General features: G+C 42.0%; 1 protein-coding gene across 1 annotated transcript in view; it reads right to left on the reverse strand.

Annotated features, from left to right (window-relative positions):
• The window catches only part of zmat4a (zinc finger, matrin-type 4a), a 141,329-nt gene that overhangs the window by 44,084 nt on the left and 78,504 nt on the right, over nucleotides 1-18,741 (reverse strand). Inside the window, 1 exon segment of the mRNA XM_023285018.3 lies at nucleotides 14,023-14,179. Coding sequence (XP_023140786.1) covers nucleotides 14,023-14,179 — 157 coding nt within the window.

Here is an 18,741-nt window from a genome sequence, read left to right on the forward strand (position 1 = left end):
TCCCTAAAACACAGGTTGTCTTTTTAAAGCGCAGAGAACAAAGCTGTAATGGATCAGCAGCAGAGACTGAGGCTCTGCTGCTGCAGCCGCTCAAAAACAAGCTGTTATCTCCATTAAATGCCTGAAGAGGAAAACCTAAATTCTACTTGGCAAACGGAATAAAGAGCCTGCTCTTCTCGGGGCTGACCACTAGTGCCTTCATGCATGGATGACAGCATTAACCCTGAACGAGCACCGAGTGCTCCCCGACACAAAACGCCACCATCAACTTAATCAGTTTTAACACTCCAGTGCTCGGCTCACCCCAAGTCAACACTTAGCGTTGTCCCATTACGTTCCATTACACCAGTCAACATTTCAAAATGGCAACTCAGTGAAAACCATCAGAGGGGGGAGTAGGGAACCTAATTGTCAGCGCTTTGCTCTTTGTTTGGAGTTGTTCTGCCTTCAGTCAGGCAGAAATGAGCCGAAGGAAGAGAAAGTTTACCGCTGCACTGGATGTAGGATCTAAATCTGGGATGTGTGCTTATAGGGTGACCTCTCCAGCTAATAGGCCAATGTAAACTGTCAGGCTTCATTTAATCCCTGCAGCCGCCTCTGCAGCAGGCCAGAGGTCAGCAGCACAACAGCAGCTCTGGAGCTGAAGGGATTTCATGCCTTGCTCGAAGGACGACGTCTCTCTAAAGGGAGGATGCATCTCAGCTGAAAGCCAAGGACTCTACAGCCGGCCAAACCATGAAACTTCAGAACAAAGGAGACCCACACGATTCTCCCAGTCAGGAAAAAGAACAACAAACACAGAGAACTAATAGCATAATCCTCCATCAGAGCTGTTTAGACATGAGTGCCATACGAGACACAACCTGAAAGCAGCAACAATAAGATTCAGGCAATTACCTGGCAGAGCAGAGACAGGCCTGACACCATGAAAGGACTCAAAGGAGGTGAAATATTTACTGTTTGTGGAGAAAACAGAGAAGTCAGAGAACAAAGGAAGGTAATTACAGCTTCCATACAGCTCTATGCACCAAACTGCATTCAGAGTCCTGAGAAGAGTCTTATTTCATAAACAGCTCAGCTTAGCAGAAAAAAGTGGGAAATGGGGGAAATGACTTTCCTAACAGCCGCTCAGCACTCGCTAATTAACACATTACAGCACTTCAGTAGGAATGCAAAGGAACGAGAGTCGGCTCATACAGCAGATAATCAGATAAATCTACTGGAGAATAACCATACTGCTCCTGTTTGCTTGTGGCTTACAGATGTCTCTACAGTATTCAGCATTTAGCGTTCTTCTGTTTGTAGAGGATATATCTCTATAGCTATATCTCTGATAGGCAGATCAGATGAGACGTCCTCTGAACAGACAGGATGATGGAGTCCCTGTGTTCTGCTCTAACAGTCCTGATGTCCTCACTGCAGTTGGATGTCCTGACCTTATGAGGCAATTATTCAAATAACCTCATTTTAACAGCACAAACTAATTCTGTGACATTTACAGCACAGATCCAACCCAGGCCCGCTTCACATTATGGACATCAGCAAGTTTAAATCAGTTTAAAGATCAACAGATTCACAAGGTCACATCCTCATGTTTTAATCAGTCAGAAGGACAAATCTAATGTTTGGTAAGCTAATACAAACTAATACACCTGTTCTGGATGTCCTGAGCCCATTAAATGTCCATGAACCCCCTGTACATCCTGTCAGTGTTGACATGTAGAAGGACCTTCCAGTATCAGTCTCCATGTTTTCCTCCTGTTAATGCAGGTGGAGCTGCACATTAGCACTGACAGAAACAAACAGACGTCTGCATTCAGAAGAGATGATGGATGTTCGCTCAAGAAACTCCCATCTGGAGCGGAATAATAGTTTGACTTTTTCAGTTTAGAATTTTCCTTTCAGATGCTGTTTTGTGTTTACTTGAGTTTTCTGTTGGTGTTTGGTTCAGTTTTAGCTCAGAAAGAAATCCTGGTTCATTTTAGCGGCTCTACACAGGTCAGTAGCATGTAGGGCAACACTCAGGATGGATGAACACATCCTCCTAGCAGCAGGAGGTCCCTACTGGCCCATATTCACTGATCTGTGATGATTCCATCCATTCCATGGGCTGAAAACATCTGAATCGGGATCAACTAAAACCGGAATAACCCTTTAGTCTTTCTGTTCTGGTAACTCAGAGGACTCAGTTAAGGTTAGAAAAAAGACTTGTCTGTGTTAAATACTGAAAAACTTAGTTTTTAACCACAACAACAACCTTTTCCTTTCACTTAACACAGCATTGATTGATTCCTGTCCACTGGATGACAGTTAACCAAGCTGAAAGCACAACAGCCACACACTGTATGCCCCTATGGGACCATGTAGGTCAACAGAAATCTATATTAAACTGTTCATCAGACATGGACAAACCTGATGATCTCTCTCTGGAGCAGTTTCAGTTTCTGTAAACTCTTCAGAAGAACATCTGAGTCTTGAGTTGCTAAATGGTGGCTGCCTGGTTAGTCTGATTGGCCATGGAAAAGAAAAACCATGGCAGAGATGGGTAATGATTTGCTTTCATTTTATATGTATGTTTCTCTACACAGTTATTTAATCAATGGTTGGTATAAAACACTGATTAGTGCAGCTTTTAACCATCAGATTGTAGCCTGTACATGAATATGCCTCACTCTGCTGTCATTAGGAAGCTCTCTATCCACACCAGCATCAATGCTCCTGTAGCAGGCCGTTCTCAGGTTTTGTTAGCGTCTGAAGATTATTACAGGATTTATCTCTTGTGTAAAAAAATGCCCACCAGAGGAAAGACTCGGGCAAATAATTCCCTGCAAATACTGAAGAATTAAAGGGGATGATTACAAGGCCAAAGCAAAGATCATTTATCATCATCAGTGCGACCTCTCCACACACTATCCTCCTGCAGCAAAGCGTAATCACGTTCTGATTTAATATTCTTACACACAGAGTCCCTGCCATTTGTCTGTGGCCACCAGTTTAAAGTCTGTACACTGAATGTGAGGCTGTTTAGAACAGGCTGGTTTATTACAGGATGGCTCTCCGGTATCATAGATAACCCAGCAGGCACATAAAGGAATGAAGCCCTTTCCTCCTGTTTAGAGCACCATTACAGCCCTACTGTTTAACAGCCTCTGCTTTGATTGAGGGTTCAGCTCGGTTCAGAAGGTGGGGTTCGTTGCAGATGGCGTCGCCTCCATGAGGCACCTGCTGAGTAAAGGACACTTTAAACTGTGTGAAAAGGCCGTGGTGTCGCTATATTATAGGTTTAAGCACCAGAGAGATCAAATCGTGGCTTGTTTTGCTGCACAGAGAAGAGGCTGTGAGCGTTGGACACACTGACCACATTGAGCTCACTAAAAACACGCACACAAACGCAGCGCTTTTCCTGAAGCCCTGCAATTTTTTTGACATTGATGTCTAAGAAGAAAATTTTTTTCAGAGAATCATCTGAGCCTGATGGTCTTAATTTATCATCATCAAGTCAAGGAGACGGTACACATGCCACATTTCATGATGCAGCCTGGTAGCTGGTTAGTCAAAGGACTCAGACACCGCAGCAGCTTACTGGCTGATGGAGGCGCTCTGCTGTCCAACCACATGAGTCTGAAGGTTCTGCTGTTGGCTCAGACTGAGAGCAGCAGAGACTGAAGCACACAGGCTTAGAACACAGGATCTCCATGCTTCCTCGGTTTCAGTTGGCAGTTGGTAGTTCTGTAAGACTTACATGAATCATCAAAGGTTTGATCACTGAGGGTTTGTTAACTGCAAGAAGAGATGTTTTCACTTCCTGTCTTCCTCTGTTCATGTAAACGGGCTGAAAATGTGCTGATCCTCAGGATTACATCACCTTTTATCATCCATCCATCCATCCATCCACATCCATCCACATCCATCCATCCATCCATCCATCATCCATCCATCCATCCATCACCCATCCACATCCATCCATCCATCCATCATCCATCCATCCACATCCATCCATCATCAGGGTCATGGGGGGGTGGAGTCTATCCCAGCTGACTGAGGGTGAAGGCAGGGGACACCTGGACAGGTAACAGTCTATCACAGGGCTACACATAGAGACAAACAATCACACTCACATTCACACCTACAGACAATTTAGAATCACCAATTAACCTCAGCATGTTTCTGGACTGTGGGAGGAAGCTGGAGAACCTGGAGAAAAGCCACACATGTACAGGAGAACATGGAGACTCTATGCAGGAAGATCCCAGGAAGGCCGGGATGTGAACCGGGGATCTACTAGCTGCAAGGCGACAGTACTAACCACTGAGCCACTGTGTAGCCCCCACTCATTTCAGCTAAAGTAAAGGTAGAGGCAGCATGGTGTTGGCAGAGTTCTGCAGCTTCACTCGCCCTGCAGACACAAAGCTCAGTCCTGGAATTCACCATCAGACACAATTATCTGTGAATCAGTCCCAGACCTGACTAGAGCCGTTAGAGACTCATGACCTGAGCTGTTCTGAAAATCAAACAGATATCCAGATCTAGTTGGTGAAGAAGCTACAAGCATGAAGGTACTGTAGAGCACAGAAGCTGGGGCAAATAAGAGAATAAAGGAAGCACTGAACAGTCCAGAGTCCAGTCAGCCTTGGACCAAATACAGTATTTGTGCCACACAACACCAGTTTAGTGATTTTCTTTCTTCTTAGGGCTCAGAATACATTTTTGGCAGTAATTAGTCCTGTTCACATCACTTCCTGTTTGTCTCTGGGGAGGTGTGTACCACTGTTGTTAGAAGCAAAGCTTAGATTTGTACATAAACAGCCCCTTTTCCACATTAATGCAAACGCATTTTATGAATTATACAGCAGCATGTGTTTGGGCTTTAATAAAGCGTATAGAAGCCGGTAGGTTCTGTAAACTTTGCTGCTTGCTGCTGGCTTTGTCAGTATAAAACTCATTCAAATTCATTTTTTCCACTTATGCAGCTGTTTGTGTGAAGATTTCTGTCTTCACTGACCAGCCTAGTTAATAACAGAATTAAAATTCCATTTAAAATCAAATATACAGTATGGCTAAACCATGGTTTCATCCACTCAAAGGCTTTCCAAAGCACCCTGAAGCAGCATCTTCCTGCTCAGCTGAAGGAGAACATGTGGTTTCCCTGCACTAGTTCCAGCCACGGAGTTGTGTTTAAGCTAAATCCCTCCTTGGATTTCATCTGTATGCAGACAGAGGAGCAGGGCAGAGCAGACCTATTTAGCGTGAACAGAGTTACAAATCTGAGGAGATTCAGCATCTGTGAGAAGAGGGGATCAAAGTGCTCTGAATGCTGCACTGATCTCTTCCTACAACGCCCAGGACCCCGTCTGTACGACTCAGGAAGCGAAACATTTTCTCATTTTTGTTCACTTTGTCTCTGAGGAGGAGTCTGTTCTAGCTGTGAAAACAAACAGAACATCCTGGAGGTTCACCAGTGCACGTTCAGCTGAAGTCCTAAACCTGAACCTGAGCATGATGAGTCCTCTACACTTTAAAGATGGAAAGAGGAAAAGACTAAGGGACAGATTTGCTTTCACAAATTTCTGTCAGGATGGAACATATCTTTAGGAAGTAAAGACTGTAAATGTAAATGAGTGCAGTTATTCTGACGTACATGGAGCTGTTAAATGCAGTTCGATGTCAGGCTGCACATGTCAGGAAGTAAAAGAGTGTACAGGTACAGAGAGGGTTAAGGTAAAACATTTATATCACTGTGACTTCTGAGAAAACACTCAGAAGTCAGACTTCAAAATTCTGACTTTAATCTCTGTCAATATAAGATTAGAAAGAACCTTTATTGTAACTTTTTAGTTTAAACTCTCTGAGTACTATGTTATTTCTGGATACGCTACCGTCAAGAAGCACAAGGGTTTTCTAATCATCAGTTAGCCTTTCAACACCATTAGCTAACACAATGTAGCATTAGAACACAGGAGTGATGGTTGCTGGAAATGTTCCTCTGTACCCCTATGGAGATATTCCATTAAAAATCAGCTGTTTCCAGCTAGAATAGTCATTTACCACATTAACAATGTCTACACTGGATTTATCATTCATTTAATGTCATCTTCCCTGAAAAAACTGCTTTTCTTTAAACAATAAGGACCTTTCTAAGACTTTTGAACGGTAGTGTAGATATATATTAAAAAAAGAAGCCAAGCTGAATAAGCTTTACTGGATGCTTTGGTTAGTTCACACGATGCTGAGGCTGAGGTAAACACCTTAAATGAGGAAATATAAGAAGAAGGCCATCAGAGGTAACAGAAAGGTCAAGTCAGTGAAAGATAAACTGGTGTTTCCTGAGCGGTGACACCTCAAATGTTCTTTTCCTGCTACAGTTTGCGTCTTTAAACAGGAGCACTTTAAGATACATACTGCATGAGATCAGACAGGCAGTTAGCAGCAGCACTGCTTTCCTTCCATTCAGCAACAGAACATGTCAGTGCTGTGTTTAGTAAATGAGGACAAATAACTGTTGAGTGTCTAGAGCTTAACGTTCCTTCATAAATATTCCCCTGATGTTAGCAGTTAGTGGGAGTATTAAAGGTGGTGCAACAGAAGTTCACCTCCATCTATTTTCTACAGGAAGCCAGAGAAAACTTCAGAGCATATTTTGAGATTCCAGGCAACGTGGAACTGTTCAACGTCACCAAAGTCGACGGTGAAAAAACGTTCTGAGGGCAAAATTCACTTAATGGGCATAAGGCTTCACCAAAACACTGACAACCAAAGAGCAAGTGGTGGATGAGTTCAGTTTTTATACCTGCAGATACAGGTTGGTGGAGACAAAGATCACTGTCCTTTCTGTACACGTTGAACTCAGAGGGTAGAAATTTAAAGTTGAGTATTTTTAGTTCTAAGTCTGAAGTGTTCCATGGCAGCAGCATTAGAGTTAACTTTACAGTTTAATATATAACATCTGCAACATCACAGAATACATGAATAAAACTAAAGGGGTTAAAGAAAGAAAGAAAACATGCAAAAGTTAAAGGCTTTTCCATGATTTTTATTAACAACCTGTCGGTTCACCTCTGTGGATGCAGCCTCATTTAGTGAAATCAGGGCTGAGCTTGTGTGGCTAAAAAGGCTGTTTCAGAGCCATCTTTGTTGAAAGTGCTGAAATGTACATGCCAATTAGTTAGTCAAACCTGAATGTAAGATAAAGCTTTAAACACATATACAGCTCATCATATCAATTGTCACACTGGGACGCTTCCTGCTATAGCGGTTATTTCTGATTGGTCCAACTTTATGATGCAGCAGCACAAGTCAGCACAATCCCTAAAATGTAAATGTATGAATGACTAAAATGGTGCAAATGCTGAGGCAGCTCATTAGATAGTCTGAGAAACAGCAGGGAACCAGAAGGCAATTTAAAAATACAGGAGCCCTTTAAATTTCACTGCTTCATACACTTCAGCTGTTGGTTATTTGTTAATGGGCTGGGGCATCTACAGTCTGGAGATAATAGTTCCAGTTAAATGGAATGGAAGGTACATTATGAACATTTTAGCTGCAGATTTCTCCAAATCACATCCCAGTAAATCGGGGTGCAGAGAGAATCCATCCCACAGTGAGCTTGCAGATGCTAAAGGAAGTGACATTCATGGAGCTATTGTGCTCTCGGCCCAGACAGCTGGAAGGAGGCCAGGATGTGGAATCAGTGCTGAGGGAAACGCATGTGAGGAAATATGGAAATACATGAGGCTGTGATTATATAAATGTACTAATGATAAATCAACATTCAGCTTCCTGCGGCTCTGGAATAGAAAGTGAATTGCAACGCAGTGCAACACTAGCAGTTTAAAAAAATGCGTGCAGAGGAGCCTGTGCTATATGGGTCAGTGGGAATATTCATGTTTAACACAAATGAAATGAGCTAAAGGCGAGATCAGGGCTATTTGTTAGAAGCTATGTGCAATATTGTGCCTGCAGGAAACGCATTAAACTTTCATTTTAACTGTCAGATGAAAAAGTTTTAAATTTGGAACAACAGCAGGGCTTTTCGGCAGGATGACTGCACTGTGATGACAGAACATTTCCAGAACGTTCATCATGAGTTCTGAACGGGTGGAAAAGAAGGACGACACCTGTCATCTGTCTAAAGGAGAAGAAAACAGCTCTCCATGATGCTGTGTGTCCTCCTCAGCGGTCATCAAGGCTTTTCTCAGCAGCTTCACCTGCAGGAATCTTTGGGGATCCTTGTTTGAATGGAAGCAGCTGTTTATTGGCTGATAGCAGGCAGGAACAACAGCCAGTCCCAGGAGGCAGACGGATCAACAGAGGAACCCGGCCATCCAGTGATGTTACTTGTGTAGAAATCAATAGACGAGGCCTCCCAGTACCCCGGATTTATCTTCCTGGTCATTTCTATTTGTGACAGATGTTGGTGTATTTAAATTACTCTTTCAGAGCATAAAACAAGTTCAGCCCAAAGCTAGCTGCTTTTTATTTCAGCTGGGAGGTGAGACGTTTGGACAAGAACAACACATTCAGCCTTTTATTGATGGACTCAATCTTCTCCCTGTGATGGAGGAAGAGCAGCAGCCTTAGCGATGGCAGCGGGACAGAATGAACAGTGGATGTGCTTTAGGGTAATCTATGGTTCTGACATAATGGAGAAGTTTAAACGACATCACACTGAGACAGATAAATGAGAAACACAGAGGAAGTCAACTTTTTAGCTACATTTAAAGTTTCCAAACTTCACCAGAGAAAGTGCATATCAGCAGCTGCGATCTAAAAAGCTTTTTCCAGGGTGCTTGTCAGGTGGCGAGTTCCATGGAGTCCCGGTAGTTTCTGCATGTCAGTGCGATTGATGGCGGCGCTTCCCCCTCTTCTGGCCGGGATGCTGCCTCTGTTCTGAACCATTGGCCACAGATGGCATCCCTAATAGCCATGTCTGTCACTGACATGTGGAAAAAAGAGCAAATAGTAAAGGGTGCTGTCTGAGCGCTACATCATCAGATGGCAATCAGAGTCGCTCTCCGGTAAAGTACAAGTGCATCGAAAAGTTCTCTGAAACTGAAGCATCGCTCTGTGTTTTCATTTTTGGGCTATAGAAGATGTATTACTCATAGGGCTGCAGTATACATCAGCTCATGATCAACATCACAGGAAGTGTGAAGTCAGCTGAATTAACTCAACCAGATCATGTGACAACTTTCCTCCTGATTGATGCAAAAAGAAACCTGTCAGCTCCCATTTCCCATGATTATTCTGCATGTTTACAGCAAACAGAGGCAGGAACAAGAGAAACACTGAAGAGGAACATCTGTTTGGAAGAAGACAACATCAACTGTAAATAATTTCAGCTCTGGTTAATCTGGGATGTTGACTAAAAACAGGTTCTCTGTCAACAGCATCCTGCCGTTGTTGTTAGTTTATTTAACCATTTCATCCAGAACACTGAGATCTGTATGAGTGCATATAGAGCTATCCAGATGATTAGGGAGAAATTCATGGATTTTTTAATGTAAAACTAAATATCAGCCAAATGTCAGTTTTTCTTCCACTGTCTTGCAGCCCCAATTAGAAATAATAAATACTCTTTCATTCTGAATGTTCCACCCATCTGTAAACATTTTCAGCTCCTCTTAGTGTTTAAATGTCTAAACTTTGTAGTAGTGATGAGTAGCAGTAATGGAGACTAGAAATACTACCTTTATTAGTGAACTAGAAAGTAGGCTAACCCATACAAGATATAAAAACTGGTAGGACCAATTTCCATGATTCTCCATTCTAAATTCAATAAATCAATCAAAATGAGGTATTTATTAACCAAAGGAACCCAGCTGTGGTATTCAGAAAGCTGAAATACAGACTGGATATTAAAGATGGACACTGCCTCCGGATCTGAACAGTGTTAGATCCCTCGGCTGTAAAATGGTGGCCCACAAACAGCTGCTGACATCAGACCTTTTTCCAGCGAGAGCTTTAATGATAGTGGTCCACTAACAGCTCAGTTCAGGATCTGTTGCTCATTTTGAGGCTAATAAAGTGATCTATTGCTCCATGAAGGGTTGTGTTATCTATTACCACTATGAAGTAGTGGAGAGCAGTACGTCCCGATCACTGTCTGTGGTTTCAGGGACAAAAGCACTTTGGCTAAACACCATAATTTTGAGTAAATTTAAATAAAAGCATTTTCTGTCAAAGAAAAGATCATTCTGAGGTAATAGTGGACTTTTGTGTAAAACAAACAACAGTCTTTCCCTAAATTTAACCGAGTGCTGTGAGAGTCCCAAACTTTAGCATTAAAAAGATGAACTCTGCTGTAAAAATGAACTAAATGGTTTAATCTGAGCCCAGTGACAAATTAAAGGAGAACCAACATCAAGTGTCTCAGTCAGATGCTGAACCATGATTGTGATCCTGCTACAAATCCACCGCTTGGTCTCTGAGGTCCTTTTCCTCTTCCTACAGAATCACAGCCTTCTCAGCATTTCTATCCATGCCACAGAGAATGACTGGTTCTGACTGTTTATAGCTTATACTGCTACATATGGAAGCCTCTGCTGTGTTTATTCACTCATTAATTTAGTTTTTCCTTTCATTTGTCACCCATCTGTGATCGTGTAAGTGGCAAACATGAGCATATCAAATTAAAAGAATAGATATCTACTTTATTACACATAAAAGAAATGGAAAATAACAGGCAGCTGGGCTCATCAGTCATGTAACCCTGAGCTCAATAGAAATACTGTGTTGAGAATACATAAAAACTTTAGCTTGACATCCAGCTCTGTTTCACTCACTGTCATGAATATTTCATCCAGAGAGAGAGACTGATGCAGAACAGCAGAATAAAAATTTGACTAACAGGTGGATGCTGGGCTCTGAAGCAGCAGCAGCACATGGGAACATTTAATAATTATTTAATACAGATTTCTAACCGATTCAAACCAGAATCTGAAACCTCATCGTCATTCCCTTTATTTCATTTCCCCTTTAAGAGTCTAAAATGCTCTTGTCTCGTTTGTATTTAGCCTCCAGTAGATGCACACTTTACTGCTTCTGCCCCACTTCCATGCTACAGTGAGAGGAATTATTCTATTCAGTGTTTTCTGCCAGAGGCTTCAGTCAAACATTAACTCAAAGACAAGAAGTTTGAGGGCCAATCTACTGATTCAGTCCCACCTCTGGTGAGAAAAGACAGTAGCAGTACTAATGCACTGCCTTATCAGTCAAGAGAACACTTCCAACAAATTAAACCAGAAACAGGGAGGAAACACAAAGTACAACATAAAGCTGTGAAGTGCATATAAATGAGTGGGTGAACTGGAGCGCCAACAAGCTGCTGTAAACAAACAGCCATCCTCACTGTGGACTCAGCTGCAGAACAATCTGAAAATATAATGTTTGCTGTTTCTCATTCACCATTTCCCCCTGTGACCTTCGCTCATTATTCTCACAACTGCCAGTTTGTGAGTAGATTCCAGGTGAGCAGCTGTCTGGATTACAGCAGCAGCAGACTTCAGTCACCCCGAGGTAGAGAGCAGTCGCTGATTAAATCTCAGTAACACAGACTCAGGAAGAATCTCACAAACACACCAGCTTGTTGGCCTGCTGTTAAGAAGTTGTAATTGGGCCCTGAAATTACTTTAGCCGGATAAACTTTCTGATGACTCTAATTAGTCACAGACAGCGGAGGGGAATATCAGCGATCATGTCGGCACAATGCAGCGTTCTCCTGGGAAACCTCGGCTCATTCATGGGATTGTTCCTTCAACTACAACACCTGCAGACCGTCTTCATGACAACACCGCTCCTCAACAGGACAATGTGCCAGCCAGGCCTCAGAAAGGGCTCTGGATTGTCTGGAGGAACTCCCCAGATCTCAATGGGAAAAGCCCTGATCCATATGGAGACGTCCTGATGCCAGACAGAATCCCCAGGGGGCGCTGTCCATGCCCCAGCTGGTCAGAGCAGACGGCTGATGTTGGACTACTAGCTGATCTCAGCTCATAGAGGATTCCATATGATGAAATGTGTCCTTCCTATGAGATAACCAACATTATTTAGTTTTGTTTTGGCTAATCGGTGTTTGCTGAAACTCTCATCCTCTGGGGAATGTAAAGGTCCTATAGGAAATGAAATAAAAAGCAATGCAGATATTTCAGTCTGGACCAAAACAGTGAACTGAACAGACTGACATTTCCATATCTGTTGTCTGATATATCTGCATTCAGGTAGAAGTAACTGCAACAACTTAAAGTTCCAGCATTTTAAGCTCATGACCAGGCATGAGAGGACAATTTTAAAGTACTTTTACACATACCACTTTACAATAGCCTCTCATTTATCCTTTCAGTGATGTTTCCACTGAAGGTGCTGGTCTGACCATCGGGACCATTTAGGGATTTAGTGTCTTTACCAACGCCTCTCCAACAGGAGCAGTGATCAGACCGTCAATGGGCGGTTCTCCTCCTGAACCTAAATACTAACCCTTCACACAGGCAGGTCTACCAAAGGTCATGTTCTCCTCCGAGACTGTTGCATGTGAAAAGTTTGAAGAGGTTTAAAGATAAAAGCTGTTTTGTAGCTGACTGAAAAAGCAGGAAAAGGTAAATTAGACATCTGCTATTTTCTGTGATGCAGAAATCTGGAAAATTAAAGACAACACAAGATCTGCAGCAGCACTGGAGTCAAAGCACCATAACCCACATCCAAAGAGAACAGGTTTCACAGTAAAACAGAACATGTAGACAAGGTAGAAAATGTAATAACAGTCACTGAGTGACAATAAAAAAACTCCCAAAGACAGAAAGAAGGATGGATATCGCTCTACCACCTGTAGAATTACAGCCATTTCTCACACAGTTCTCCCATATTTAATCTCAGAAGTTATTGAAAAACAAACAACATTAGAGTTTTTTTGAGACATTTTCTACCAAAATCGTATTTGTTTTCTTGTTCTTAAGTGCTACCAGTGGTTTGCATCTCTGGATCTACATTACTGAAGCATCTTTTAATTGTAGACTGTTCTTGATCAGGATTTTTGTTCTCCATAGACAGAATCCTGCAGTCATCCACTCTAGTTCCCAGTACTTCCAACTCTGTTGGTGTTATTCAACAGTTCACTCTGTATTTTGTACTAAACTGTTGATTAAGCACTACTAAAGTTCCTTCCATCTCTCTTTTTTAGTTTTTTCAGTCTGTTTCACTTTTATTGGCTCATCTTTGGGCTGAATATTGAGAGTTCTCATTAACAGCTTCTAAACGCAGATTCAACTCGGACCCTTTATCTCTTTAATTTGTCAGGAAATGAAAAAATGGAATGATTCTGTGAAAATGGCTGTGGTTTCTCAGAGCTTTGTGTATGTTTTTATGAAACCCCTTGTTTTAAAGCTGGAAGTCTGCACTTTAATCACATCTTGATTGTTTTATTCAATCCATTTGGTGGTGAACAGCAGGCACTCACCAGACAATTATCCATTTTATCATCAGCTACAAGTCTGTAAATCAGCCAAACCAAGAACCTCTGTGTTAATGCAGAGCATATCTTTGATAAGGGGTTGGGCTGATTTATATCTGCTCTAAAGTGGAGAGACAAAATACTGAATAATTCAAAAAGGAGCATAGAAGTAGGCAGAAAACTCTGAGTTACAGCAACAACAACTGGGCCAAATGTAATTTGTTCCTAAGCCCTGAGGCCTGCTGCTGTATAGGTCTGGCCTTTGGCTGCTGAAGTTTAGTTCCCACACTCTGGGCTGTGTTTCAGAGAAATAAATCAAGAACTTGTGTCTGCAGACAAATATATATGTACTGCACACCGGACACCAATATATCAGATTCCAGCTGAAAATAACTGGTAGCAATGTGAGGAGAATATCAGCTATGGGCTTCTACTCCACTGAACATCTCCAAACATCACCAACATACATGGCAGCCTGATTCTCATTCCTTAATTATTTTCCTCCTCAATAATAAATCCCTTAGAACACATGTAGCTCCTCCATCATTCACACCCACGATGCATCTTTAACGGGGCTATACCTTTGGTTGTGATGGCAGGCTGCTCTCCCAGTAGTAGCTTTAGCCTCTTGGCGTGGATTTTTCCCTGGTAGTGTGACTGTGCCACCACTGCTGAGGTGAAGGACATGTTACACAGAGTGCAGCACTTATTCTTGTCCACGTCGCCCTCGTCGCTGCCCTAAAAAAACACAGGAACATCTCATCAATGATGCATCAGTCCACCACCACATTCATTTATCTCTGAGAGCTTTTAAAACAGGATTCAATCAAATGTACGTATTACAATGAAAGCACGGTGTACTGTTCTAGAGACAGCTGCACACTGAACACATCACTAAACTCCACCACATCTGATTCAGATGAGGGGAGCGAAGCAACACTCCCCGACTGAAGCATTTAGATCCTGGCGGGATGCAAATGGAGTCGACTGGTGTTTTAAGGGGTGATAGTGGGGCCAATAGCGGCTGATGGTGGGACGCTCCTGGAGCCTCCATCTGGACGAGCTGCACCCAAAACCCATTACCCTCAGAGAACCCGCAGGACACAGATCAAGAGAGGAAAACGTGTCCCTCCAGGCAGGATGGGTCAAAGAAGGGCTGATATTCAGAACACAGGGAGAGGAGAGAGGAACTCTATGATCTCACTCAGGTCTGTGGAGGAAGAACAGCAGTCCTGAGTGTGAGGAAACTCAGTGAGAGCACATCTTTTCAGCTGACCTGCCTCAGCAAGAGACAAACTAAGATAATGAGCCCATTCATCATCATCATAAGATACACTTTTAACACTTCAGTTAGTAGAGTTCTGATCTGCCTGGACTTCATCTGGTTATTTTAATTCGTGATATTCAAGATAATATGAAAGTAAAATTAATGTTTCCCAAGACATCAGTTGGGATACACTGGGACACATGCATGATGAGACTAACATAGATTCAACCAAACTACAGAAAATGCGTTAAGAACTGGACAACACTACAACTTAGAGCTATGTTCAATAATGAAAGTAAGAACATTTCCACATGAAGGGAACTGAGAGGATTGGGAGAGGATGGGGCTCACATTGAGAATGAGTGGATCAGGGAGCATGAGATGGATTGTCCTCCACAGAGTCCAGACCTCAACCCCACTGAGGATCTTTGGGATCTTCTGGAGAAGACTTTGGTCCAACTCTCCCATCATCAATAGAAGATCTTGGTAGAAAATTAATCCATCTCTGGACAGAAATAAATGCTGTGACATTGCAGAAGCTTATTGAAACGATGCCTCAGCAAATGTGTGCCATAATCAAAGCTAATAGTGGTCCAATGAAATATCAGAATGTGTCTTTTTTTCTGTTCTGAATCCGTCTCTGACAGGAACTGGTGATGTGTCAAAACTTTGCACGAAAATGTACTTCCTATATGCAGCAGCAGTATGAGCGCTTTGACCTGGACACTTGAATCAGTTTTGGTCTTGCTGTGAGACTAATCTGTTATTGTACATTTCTGGACTCACTAGGAATTAGTTTTATCCACTTTTCAGTTTACCAGTGAAGGTCAGAACCTTCACGCTGCACAACATGGGCGTTCACACTTCACTCATCTACTAATAGAGGAGGTTTGGGCAAAAGTTGCTTTTCCACAATGTGAAAACTTTTGAAGGCAATATTGACCCCATTGTTCAGCCGATTGGATGACGGGATCCTGCACTGGTCTGCTTGCATGATACCTCAGGGATGGAGGAAGCAGAGGGTCTCTACAGGCTGTATATGAGCCAGGGAGGGAGGACATGTAAACTACATGTTAAATAGAAACAGCTCTCTTATTGCTACTTATAAAGTGTCTATTACATATCACTGTTAGTTTGATGATCCACGGACTCCATGTAGCACCACCATAAAGATGAATGCATTGGTTTTTAGTGGAATGTCTCAACAAACATCTAGAGGTCTAGCCATGAACAGATAAGAAGAATCTGAATCGGAAAGTCCTGAGTCTCAAATTGATATTGATTTTGTGTTTAGTGTTTAACAACTCTATTGTATTGAGCTGAAGAGTTTCTGAAACCCCTGCTGTTATCTATCATTTACAGACAACAGCAGAAGAGCTTAGCTTGAAATATTGTAGATTACATTAAAATGAATGAAAATCAAGGTTGATTTACCTCATTTGTAAAGTAAGAGCACTCTAATTTACTGTTATTATGTTTATCTTTTCTGTGGGAATGACTGTGGACAGTAGATAAACAAATTTTAAATGCAAACTGGCGATATGAGCCATATTTACAATGCTAGGATTCATTAGGAAAGCTGGATCTGAGCCAGGATGCAGCAGCTGTTGGTTCTGACTGTCTCAGAGCCGTTAAACACTGTTTCCTTTCTACACCCAGAGGAACCAACAGGCCATTTCAGCAGAACTCAGTTACTCTCAGAGCATCCCATCACTTTCAGTTAAGCAGCAGAGGCCTGGGGTCTATCCAGAGAACACTTTTCTCCTGTCTACAGGAAGACACAAGCCTGAATAAAATCATCATTTATCAATTTCCTAATGCTGGGACAGAAATACAGGTCATTCTCTCTATTCATGACCTTTTTCTTAGTGTGTCGTTTATTAAAGAATATTATTATGGGAAAAAATACTGTAGGAAATAGGAAAAGGTTAAAAACATTATTATAATACTGTACCACTGTGCAGCTCCAGCCATAGAAACGTGGTAACAAACATAACAGAGCCACTGGAGAGTGCACAGAAGTCCATCTCAAACTTTACTTCTACATCTGAAAGTCTCTTTTAATTAAAAGTTCTAATTAGTTGCTTTGTTTTTTGATTTCACTTTTCAGTTTTAATCAGAAATATAAACATGAACAGAGGATAAATTAGTTAAAGATTGTCGTTAATTGAACACGTTATGACTTTAACTTGTAACCCTGTGGAGTGCTGGGATCTTTGCTGGCTATGGTACCTTCAAGGTACTCTTTGTCTTGTCTTTGAACAATCATGTGTATTCTAACACTTCTAGGTAAAGAACATCATCATCAGTGGACAACAATAGAAGAATAATTTGATATTTTTGAAAAGACCAACACATGTTCTTGCATTAAGTTAGATGAGATAATCAATACCACATGCCATGTCTGTAATAATTATTAAACTACAACTAAGATCCCCCCTTGAATCTACCTTTTAGTCTTTCAAAAACACGACTTGACTAATACATCTTTTTTGTTGAATCCATACAAACACCACAATGTATAGAATCGCAGGAAGTTCAGCATTTACAGTTTGCCTCCTAGAAGTGAAGGGATTACAGGGACACCATAGCTCTGCTTATTGGTTTAGGAACTCTTCTTAGACTTGGAAAGCAAACACTGATGGGCCAAACACTCACAGACGAAATAAACAGCGTTGATTATGTCAGGGGCTGCGCAGTGGATCAGTGGTTAGTACTGTCACTTTGCAGCTAGAAGATCCCTGGTTCACATCCCGGTCTTCCTGGGATCTTTCTACATGGAGTCTCCATGTTCTCCCTGTGCATAAGGCTGGTGGAGTGGTCCAAGTGTGCAGTGTTCAGTATCTCAGAGGAAAGACAACCCTTGAACAGACAGCAGGGGGTTGGAGGATGTGCTGGAACCAGTCCAACCTGCAGCAACCCACGACTGTCAACCTGTAGGACTCTAAAGATCAGCTGCTAGCGCCTTGTTAAGACGCCATGGAGCATCTAGGCGGTCCAGTAGAGTCCATGTCTGAGCTGCTGTGGTGCCATGTGGAGGTGGATAGGGGGTCATAGAAGCTCATCATCAACACTAAGCTACTCTTTAACAGGCCAGGACAGCTTTTTATAAATGGGACTTCAAATTTACCTCATATATGAGCAAAAGTGTCCATTTCTTTCACGTCTACTTTTTTCGTTAATGAAACAACATTCCAAGGCCCCTGCTGTGATATACAGTATATAGTATATATATGGAACAGACGAGCCACTGACCAACCCACTTAAAACACTGTAATCAAAGAGACAAAGGCATGAAATTACTGAAATATCAGATTCCCAGCTGTCTGTTGGAAGAACGGAATTGGTAAACTCCAACAGTGTTTATGCTTTGATAAAGTAGCTCAAAGAAACGTTGAAAGAGTTACAAATCCTGAAAGTGCACAACTCAACTGTATTTCAGTGTTTGTTCACTTTGGAGGTGTTTACATACAATCTGCCTGCAGCTACATTACCATAGAGGACAGTTAGAATTTGCTGTTCTTTGTCAGACTAACCGCCAGTTTTCCACATCATTAGGTACCCGGCAGTCGAGGGTCATGTGACCCCACAAACATTCAGCTTGATAAGTCAGCACCACTCTGCTCATAATAACAACACATTTCATAGAACACTTCCACTAATAAGGCTGCTAATGAAGATAACGGCTGGTTCAATGTAGAAACTGATATGAAACAGTAGTTTACAGGCAGGTGAAACACCTCATGGTCTCTATGTAGAAGTGTTTTCATGGAGGAAGGGAGGCTCAGACAGAACCTCTTCCCTGGAGAACACTAATGGCATTGTGTGGGAGGTTCTGAACTGCAGTAAGAAAACATCCAGTCTCTGAATAAGCTAAGGGCGGGGTGTAAAAACACTTTAGGAGGAGGTGGAACAATTGGTTAATATGTTTTTAAGTCTGTTAAAATTTAAATGGTCAATGTATCATCCATCCACAAAAAGAGAGTTTAAATAGGACACAGTGTGCTTTGTGCAGGAGGAGGTCATTGATTCC

This window comes from Amphiprion ocellaris, chromosome 6 (assembly GCF_022539595.1).
Source record: "Amphiprion ocellaris isolate individual 3 ecotype Okinawa chromosome 6, ASM2253959v1, whole genome shotgun sequence".
Classification (NCBI taxonomy): Eukaryota; Metazoa; Chordata; class Actinopteri; family Pomacentridae; genus Amphiprion; species Amphiprion ocellaris.